Source organism: Clupea harengus, chromosome 9 (assembly GCF_900700415.2).
Source record: "Clupea harengus chromosome 9, Ch_v2.0.2, whole genome shotgun sequence".
Taxonomy (NCBI): domain Eukaryota; kingdom Metazoa; phylum Chordata; class Actinopteri; order Clupeiformes; family Clupeidae; genus Clupea; species Clupea harengus.
Window position 1 is genome coordinate 23,638,547 of NC_045160.1, and position 10,000 is coordinate 23,648,546.

The window sequence follows — 10,000 nt, forward strand, 5'->3', positions numbered from 1 at the left end:
CTGGATGGATACAGGCCAATTCCAAGTGAAAACAACTAAAATGCCGTTCGGTTACTGAGAGTTGCCTTTTAAGTCTTATGCAGAATAAGTGAAGGATATCTTTGAGTACGTGATGTGCTGTGTGATCCTACCGTTTGGGTTGGTGTCCCGATCAACATCTCCATGTAGTAACCTCTTCCCGAATCACCTTGCAAGTTGTTGACCATGTCTAAGAAGTTCACGATACCCGATGGATCCGACGCCAGAGACAGACCATTCCCAGATGTTTCAATTTTTTGCAAGGGAGTTAGGTCCAGGTCTACAGAAGAGTTGAACTTGCCCGTAAAGATTTTAAGAGGAATGGAAAACCTTGAACTGCATAAAGAAAAGAAAAGGCACAACACCAACACCCTTACGGGTAACATGCCCTGAGTTTTCTCCATGGGAAAAATACATTCAAGGCAAACTGATCATTCCAAAATTAAAGTGTCAGCTTCTCGTCGTCAACATGGTTCGTTGGTTGTTGTTTTTTTCTTATCGACTGCTTACACTCCAAGTTGCTATGAATCTCCGACTGCGGAATGCTTGAAAAGACGCTGGAAATAACAGTTTACCGGGAAAACACTGTAACCATAGCTATACTCGCACTGTGTGAGAGTGAGTCGACAGCGAAAGCGAATTTAAAACTTCCTGATGGCCAGATGACGGATGTGACGACGCAATTCAAAACTTTTGCTCCTTCCCAGAGAGGAACAACATGTGACCCTGTGGTGTGTAGAGACTGGGAGAAGTCCTGTAGCTATTTAAATGGCCCATATCCTACAAATTACTTTATTTTTTCAATAATAACAATAATAGTAATATATACATTCCTTTACATTGGTTTTTCGTTACTGTTGATAGAAAGTATGTATAGGCACACATAAACAGACGCATTTTATAGCGATGCAATTAACTAACCTACAGAACTAACTATCCACAGAAAGAGAATTGTGGGCTATTTAATGAATGTTTTTAACGCTGTGGGGTTTCGTGCAAACCTTTGGAACTTATGTAAGCAAACTGAAAGTGAATAGGTCCAGATGTATCATACTGGATTTAACTTAGACCCAATATCGTCACTAATAACCACTTTAAGGCTCAACCATCTCCTGTAAACAATGATTGAATATGATTGTTTTACGACAGTTTTTATTTTATTTTATTTTATCAAATAGGATATCTTGGAACACTTTTAATTACGTAGGTTATGTTCCGCTGAGTGAGGGGCATTTCTGAATTATTTGACTGAATTTGCATAGATAGGCTATCTGAGCGCAAACACAAAGGGGATTTTATAATCTGCCATAAAAAAAAAGTCTAAGATACAGATCCATTTCCTTTAGCTCGCATCTTCATCCCCGGGCTACAGCCCGCTGATCCATGTGATTTCATGAAAATGACCTGCTGACCTGATACTTAAGTGCCATTAAGGTGGAGACTCCCCCGGGGCTAGAATCACGTGACCGATGTCGCAGGGACGACATGATCAGCGTACCGTAATAAGAGAGAGAGATAACGTCGCGACACCGGCCGCTATGTTACAGACTGCAGAAGTAAAGATCGATTCCTTAAAAGCCGGGCGCATCCAATGTACTGTTTATCACTGGGCAGCAGTGGTTGTTGGTCTCATGTGTATGAAGAGTAGATGGCAATAAGCAGCGGAATTACAGTGAACAATTCTGAGGAAATGTAATAATGGCCATTTGTTTATATATGCTCACTTTGTCGAATATCCCTGTTAATCCCCAAATCATCAAAGGCTGCACTGTTTTCTGAACGTGCACGTGATCGTTGGCATGGTGGAATGGGAATCTGAAAAACACCCGATTTGTGGTTGTATTTCTGTTTCAGATCACACGAGGGCGCCGCACACCATTTTACGCCACCGTTTGACCCCTCCTTCTCCCCTCCCCCCACTCGGTGTTTTCCGACGCACTGGGCAGCAAATTAGCCAGATTAGTGGAGTGAGCGGCCGCGCCGTTTGGTGTGCAAATCTCCTTTTGCCGGAACATTGCTTCCTAATCTTAGCCGAGCGCCAGTTGCGTTCTACTAATGAAAGCCACGGAGGATGACCGTTCTGAGGAGGAAGAAGAAAAAAGCTGCATTCTCCTTTCACCTTAAGACTGAGACACTCCTCCTCCTCCTATCCCCCTCTCTCTCTCTCTCTCTCTCTCTCTCTCTCTCTCTCCCTTCCCTGCCCCTCCCTCGCCTCTGCCCAATCCCCTCTTGCGGCTGAATGTGAAGAAGGAGCAGGGTAGTGGCCATGTTTCTCTCAAGCGCAGGCAGAGAATGCTGGAGTGTGCACAGCATCAACACTTGGGCTCTGTCATTAGAATGTGTTCAGTGGGTGGCCTAGTCGCCTCCTCTCTGCACTGCCGGCTGAGGACGAGATGCTTGTTAATGTTGAGTACTACACACACGCACACACATTCATTTTTGTATGGTGCGCCTGATGTTGCTGTTTGAATTTCCTTTTACAATGGATGTGTATGTGCGCTCATAGCGTGGTCAGATTTCTATACTCATGAATCTATAGATGATGCATGGCCCTGTACAACATATATGGATCCATGATGGATAGCCTCGCAACAATAACAACAACAACAACAACAACAAGAGCATCAGGATTTTGACACAGACTACAGTGACTTATTTCTTCATGCTCGTCATAAGATGTACTTCCAAGGATTCATCTGGTGCCAGCTGTTCATTATCCACCGTGTTACTCTGCTGTGTGCAGAGCTGTTTGCGTGTTTACATCTTCAGTCACAGACGTCTCGATGCTTATCCACCTGTTGTGTGTATGCTCACACACACACACACACACACACACACACAGACACACGCGTCTGTGTGTGTGTGTGTTTTCACAGAAGGCGCGGGGCCCCAGAACATGGCGACATCACACTTGTTAATCAGCAGCCTTGGCACTGTGAGCATTACTGGGCCACCTCTAAGCACATAATGCCTGTCTTAGACACAGTGCATCTGTTGGTATTTCCATGTGATATTGGATATTGTGTAATTACAGCGAGCCAAGAGGAGGCTGCACAATCTGGGATTAAGAGGGATGTACCGTAATGACCGTGCCACATGTTTCTGCGCTAAACCTTATTTTCCGCGTGGACAGAAGCCACGGGCCCTTTTGTAGTGCATTAGGGGGGCAGAGGGGGCATTGTTTGCCTCGGTGCCGGGGTGAGGCGAGGTGAGGTGAGATGTGTGAGGGTGCGGTGGGTTGAGGAAGATGGAGAATCTGAATTGATCGCTGCTGCTGCTGCTGCTGCTGCTGCTGCGGCTGCAGTGTCTGTTTGATCTGTGTCCGTTTTAAACTGTCTTGTGTGAAGGAGGGTTGATGTGGGGAGGATGCAGTCGATGTTCTCTTTTTTAGAATGCGTCTGAGGTTCATGACTTTTTCTCAAGACTGCTTATAGATGATCTCTCACTCTTTCTCTCCTTCTCTCTGTCTCTCTGTCTCTCTTTCTCTCTCTCTCTCTTCCTTGTGCTCTCTCTCCTTCTCTCTCCTCATTGTACGCTCTCTCTCTTCCTTGTGCCCCCCCCTCTCCTTCTCTCTGTCTCTCTTTCTCTCTCTCTCTATCTTTTCCTTGTGCTCTCTCTCCTTCTCTCTCTTCATTGTACGCTCTCTCTCTTCCTTGTGCCCCCCTCTCCTTCTCTCTGTCTCTCTCTCTCTCTTCCTTGTGCCCCCCCTCTCCTTCTCTCTCCTCATAGTACTCTCTCCCACACTGTCTTCCTTGTGCTCTCTCTCCTTCCATCTTCCAGGTTCAATCTTACTTTCTCTTCCCCTATCTCTCCCTTCTGCGGTCTCCCCCTCTCTTCCTTGCTCTCTCTCTCTCTCTCTCTCTCTCTCTCTCTCTGTCTCTCTCGTCTCCTCTCCCTGCGCTTCTTAATTTCTTAATTCAGCGCGTTCATCTGAATGTTTATGGCTCCTCCTGGGGGGGGGAACCGCAGCCCCACTGTGACTGATATTGGCATAGCTGCTAAATTGGGCCGAGCGCCGCTTTCACTACAAGTGCTCCCGCTTACTTCAAAATCGCCTGGTTAACTCTCACATGTCACTTGAGAGAGAGAGAGAGGGAGAGAAAGAGGAGAGAGAGAGAGAGAGAGAGAGCGAGGGAGAGGAAGAGAGAGAGGGAGCAATTATCTATCTCCCTCTCGCAGCGATTTCTCTCTTTAATTGAGAGCACATGTTTTATCTGCCTCTGATGTGTTCTGTATTCGCACGCAGTTCGAGCATCTGTATATAAATTGCCCTGAGTATACTTACATCGAGACAGTGGCAGGTAGGAGTGATGTTTGTGTTTCAATCCCCCCCCCCCCCCCCCTCGAACATGCAGCACCTTGTACATTAGATTTGATTTCCTCACAGAGGCCCCCCCCACACATGGGTTCCCCCCTTACATTTGACATTAAATTATCCTCTGAAGAATGAATCAAGAAGTGGCTAGGGTGTGTTGGCAGCACAAACTCTGGGATGAAAAATATGATTTTTTTTCTTTAGCATGAAACGAAATGAAGTTTGTGCATGGTATGCCATCCATCTAGAAAGTCAATATTAGCCCAGGAAGAGAGCTGTGTTCATTGCATATGGGGTCATTTAGACCAGAACAGCAGTGCACTGTTGAGAGCACATGAGATCAGTGAGATTGCTCTCAGCAGTATGAGCTGCTCAGGACATTGTCTGCACCACACACGGATTTGTCCACTGATAAGGGCAGGCCAGGTATAGCCATCCCAGGATTCCAACATCCAGGACGATTCCAGGATCCAGGATTCCAAACACTGATTCCAGGATCCAGGATTCCAAACACTGATTCCAGGATCCAGGATTCCAAACACTGATTCCATGATCCAGGATTCCAAACACTGATTCCAGGATCCAGGATTCCAAACACTGATTCCAGGATCTGATCAAGCCCAGGTCCAGATTCTGCATGGAATGTTTTTGGGAGCAAAAACTCTACTTTGTGGACATCTGCTCTACCTCTGGCGTGCCTCTTGAGGTGGATGTGCCTCTTGAGGTGGATGTGCCTCTTGAGGTGGATGTGCCTCTTGGGGTGGATGTGCCTCTTGAGGTGGATGTGCCTCTTGAGGTGGATGTGCACACCTCCTCTCTGTCTGAGCTGGACGAGAGCTGAGGGACATTCAGTTGTTACAGGAATCTACAAATCAGAGGCAAACTATGCACAGACCCTGGACCATGAGGTGGACGATGATCAAACTGCTCTTCAGACATACAGGTAACACTGCTGGAAACGTCAAGGTCACAGTGCTGAAAACGTCAAGGTCACAGTGCTGATGCCTGGTGTCGCTGCTGGACGCCAGGCCACTCTGACTACCTGATCAGGCCTCTTCCACTGACCTGCGTTATACACGCGTCTTACACGTATCTTAGCTGATATCCAAACACACTGACCTGCGTTATACATGCGTCTTACACGTATCTTAGCTGATATCCAAACACACTGACCTGCGTTATACACGCGTCTTAAACGTATCTTAGCTGATATCCAAACACACTGACCTGCGTTATCCACTCGTCTTACACGTATCTTAGCTGATATCCAAACACCTGCTATTCAAGGGGCTGTTTTCCATGCACTTGCAAGACACGGTTGTTTACATTCAGAGTAGGGTAATGATGATCACAGAGCTGTGACCACAAGTCTGTATGATTCCTCTCTCTTTTTTGCTGAGCGGACCTTAAAGGCGTTTGAGGAATACAAAGGTGCAAATACTACGTCTCTCCCTGTCTCTCTGTGTGATATTGAGCGGTTGAGTGTTGTCAGTGCTTCTCCTCCGTGCCCCTGTGAGTCTCCGTGATCCCCAGGCGAGCCATCTGGACTGACTCAGTCGTCTCAGGTGTCACCTGCAAGCATGGTGTCAGTGTTTCTGCCAATTAGTATTAGAACTCTCTCTCTCTCTCTCTCTCTCTCCCTCCCTCCCTCCCTCCTGCCCTCATATATCTTTCTCCCTCATGTCTCTCTTTTCTTTCCCTCCCTCCCCTATCTCTCTCTTCCTCTCTCTCTCTCTCTCTCTCTCTCTCTGCGTCCCTCATTTGTCTCTCTCTCTCTGCATCCCTCGTTTTCTCTCTCTCTCCATCTCCCTCTGTGTATGTCTGTCTCTCCTCCTTCTCCGCTGTACCTGCCAGCCCTGGGTCTGTGCTGCGGTGCCTAAGTGGCGCTCCCCTCACCTGTGCCCGTCTGCCGAGTGCCCCCCTGCCGCCCGTGCCATCTGCTCCGGGGACAAGCGCGTGTCCGTCTCGCCACCCCGCTCTCTGCGGGCCCGCCATGCTCACACGTTCCCATGGCAGCAGGAGGCGTCGTCGTCGGGGCGGGGGGGGGGGGGGGGCTGGGAAGCCGTCGCCGCTGTGGGCGTCACCGTCTCCAGGCTCCTCGTCTCTGGCGCGGGGGAGCCAGCGTGGCGCTTCAGGCCCTGTAGGGTGGCACACACACACACACACACACACACACACACACACACACACGTCTCTCACGGGAGACCCAGGAGCGCCCTGCACACACACACACACACACACACGCCCAGGCTGCCTCATTACCTCCTTCCCCACCAACGCAACTCAGCTCAGGGAGACACAAACAGAGTCAGCCAATAAAGAGCCCTCCGCACTGCTCTCTCTCTCTCTCTCTCTCTCTCTCTCTCTCTCTCTTTTTTTCTCTGACTGTTGTTAATTCACATAGAAACTTACTGTGTAATGCATATATATATATAGATAGATAGATAGATAGATAGATAGATATGCATATAGATATATGTGTGTGTGTGTGTGTGTGTGTTTGTGTGTGTGTGTGTTTGTATTCAGATATATAAGCATGATATATATATATATATATATATATATATATATACAGTAACCAGGTAGATAACACAGTCATACACACACAAACATACAGACATGCACACAAACACATGCAAATTGATATTTATATACCTTAGATTGGACTTTGTGATGAAGAATGGAAATGTAAGGAAAAGACTCTCAGTAGTGAAACCATTTCATCAACAATAACAACAACAACAAGCCTCTCTGGGGGTATATGGGGACGAATGGGTTAACAACAATGGTGCAGTTGAATCCCACTGCCCCCGTTGTGTGTGTGTGTGTGTGTGTGTGTGTGTGTGTGTGTGTGTGTGTGTGTGTGTTTGTGTGTGTGTGTGTGTGTGTGTGTGTGTGTGTGTGTGTGTGTGTGTGTGTGTGTGTGTGTGTGTGTGTGTGTGTGTGTTTGTGTTTGTGTGTGCGCGCGCACTCCTACCACCTGCAAGGATGGATTCCACCGGCTAACCCCCCCCCCCTCCCCACCCCCCTCCAAGCCTGTATTGGCGCCACTCTGGGAGTGTGTGTTTGTGTGCGTTTGCCTGTGTGTGTGTGGGGGGGGGGGGTCGGGGATCATTGCTGCCGTTGCCTTTCACTGATTGGAGCCTCCTCCATTTCCCTTCTGTTGGATGTGGCTCAAGCCTTTGGTCCTCCTTCCCACCTCCTGCAAGCGAGAAGGAGAAGGAGGAGGAGGTGTAGGCGGAAGGGGAGGAGGAGGCAGAATATTAGGAGGAGGAGATGGAGGAGGAGGTGGAGGAGGAGGTGTAGGCAGAGGGGGAGGAGGAGGAAGAGGGAAAATAGGAGGATGAGGAGGAGGAGGTGGAGGAGGAGGTGGAGGCAGAGGGGGAGGAGGAGGAGGAGGAGGAGAGCCCAGTGATACCTGCTCTGTGGCTCCACTCTGCAGCAGCAGCAGCAGCAGCAGCAGCAGCAGCAGTCCCCCCCCCTCCCCCCCCCACACCGCCATGTGCCATATAGCCAGCTCTGTTCTGGTTCAGATAACCCCCCTGTAATGAAACAAGGGAGCTCCCAGGCAAACACACACACACACACACACACACACACACACACACATACACACATACACACATACACACAGGCAAACACACACACACACACACACACACACACACACACACACATACACACAGGCAAACACACACACACACACACATACACACATACACACAGGCAAACACACACACACACACACACACATTCACACAGGCAAACACACACACACACACACACGCATACACACATACACACAGGCAAACACACACACACACACATACAACACAGGCAAACACACACACACACACACACACATACACACAGGCAAACACACACACACACACACACACACATACACAGGCAAACACACACACACACACACACACACACACACAAACACACAAATACACATCCACACAGACAAACACACACACACAGGCAAGCACACAGATGCACACACAAAAACACTTGCACACACACACACACAGGAAAGCACACAGGTGCACACACAAATACACATGCACACAAACACGCACACACACAGGCAAACACACAGAGGCAAGCACACAGAGGCAAGCACACAGATGCACACAAATACACACGCACACAAACACACACACACACACACATACACATTGCTGTGACAGTGGGATAAGAGAATGCAGAGAGTGCTTTGCCCTTGGCTGCGTGTGGGTGATTGTGTTCAGGGGGGGTGGTGTGTGAGTGTGTGTGTGTGTGTGTGTGTAGAGGGGGGTGTATGGATAAAGGACAGGAGGGTGTGTGTGTGTGTGTGTGAGTGTGGTAGGATTGAGGGAAAGAGAGAAAAGGGGAGGGGGGGGGGCTTCATACATTTTTATGACCACGCGAGATAAGGTCAGTTGTATGCCATCGTTACTAGGCAACACTGCGACCCCGCACTGGATTGAGTCGTAAAGCAGAGAAGTCAAATTCAAGACGCTTATTACCGCCATCCCTCCGCAGCTTTCTAACAAGCCAGCGGACCCAATTTGTGTGAGCCGCACTTTGATAGCTGTTCACAGGCAGGGGAAAACCGCCGGGCAACCGGGAGGTTAATGAATGACTGCCAGACCATCGGTGTTAAACCTTTAGCTCTCATTCATTTGGTATCTCACAGCGATCCTTTTCCTTTTTTTTTTCTGAATCACTCTTTACCTTGTCACATTATGCATGAGAGATATCAATTAAATGTTGGATTTTTTCACAATTAGGAATTTAGGGGGGAAATTTGAAATATCACTTGATCTGAGTTGATGTGGTCCGTTTGAGCCACTGAATCATTCACAGTGGCTGAAGATGCACCCCAGTGAGAATACGAGAGAGGCTGTCATTTACTAAGCCACACACACACACACACACACACACACACACTCACACAAAAAAAAAACACAGCTTCTTCAGGATCACATTCTTGCCTATTCCCTGCATCCATCTCCTCCTCTCTCTTCTCTCTCTCTCTCTCTCTCTCTCTTCCTCTCTCTCTCACGAAACTCCTCAGTGCCCTAGTTTAGCACTTCAAGGTTGGCTATAGATATGCTGCTCCACGCCTGACAGCTGGCCAATGAGGAGCAGCCAGGGGTTGCTGAGGCAGGGTGGGGCTCTGGTGTCGCACATCCGTAGCGCTACAGAAGACAGCGGTGGGTGGGGGTCAGCGAAGAGGAGGAGGTGTGTGTGTGTGTGTGTGTGTGTGTGTGTGTGTGTTGGGGGGGCATTAGGTCTGTTTCTGCTGCTGCCCTCCTGCCAATGGCGTTGTCGATGACTAAAGGGGGGGGGGGGGGGGGGCGGGTCATGGTGGTGGTGGAAGGGGGGGTGGTGGTGTTACCTGACATAGCCTGTGTGTTCACGGCTGTCCGCAACATGTCAACCAAAGCAGCACAACGTTTGTAAAAGCAAACCTCTCAGATAAGCGCAGCGACGACAGCAGAAACGGCGTGGTGGTGGTGGTGCCGGCGGCGGCAGTTGTGGCAGAGACAGCAGACTCTGCTGCAGCAGCAGTAGCAACACCACCACCACCAGCAGCACCAGCAGCAGCAGCACCAATGGCTTTTCATTTGTTTTTCCAGTGCATCGTAGACCTGCTGCCCGAGGGAGATTTGTGGT

General features: G+C 48.9%; 1 protein-coding gene across 1 annotated transcript in view; it reads right to left on the bottom strand.

The window, feature by feature from the left end:
• Window positions 1–706, bottom strand: part of bace2 (beta-secretase 2) — a 16,350-nt gene extending 15,644 nt beyond the window's left edge. Inside the window, exon 1 of the mRNA XM_031573913.2 lies at window positions 132–706. Coding sequence (XP_031429773.1) covers window positions 132–422 — 291 coding nt within the window. The 5' untranslated portion in view covers window positions 423–706. The remainder of the gene's footprint in view (window positions 1–131) is intronic.
• Window positions 707–10,000: the final 9,294 nt, after the last annotated feature.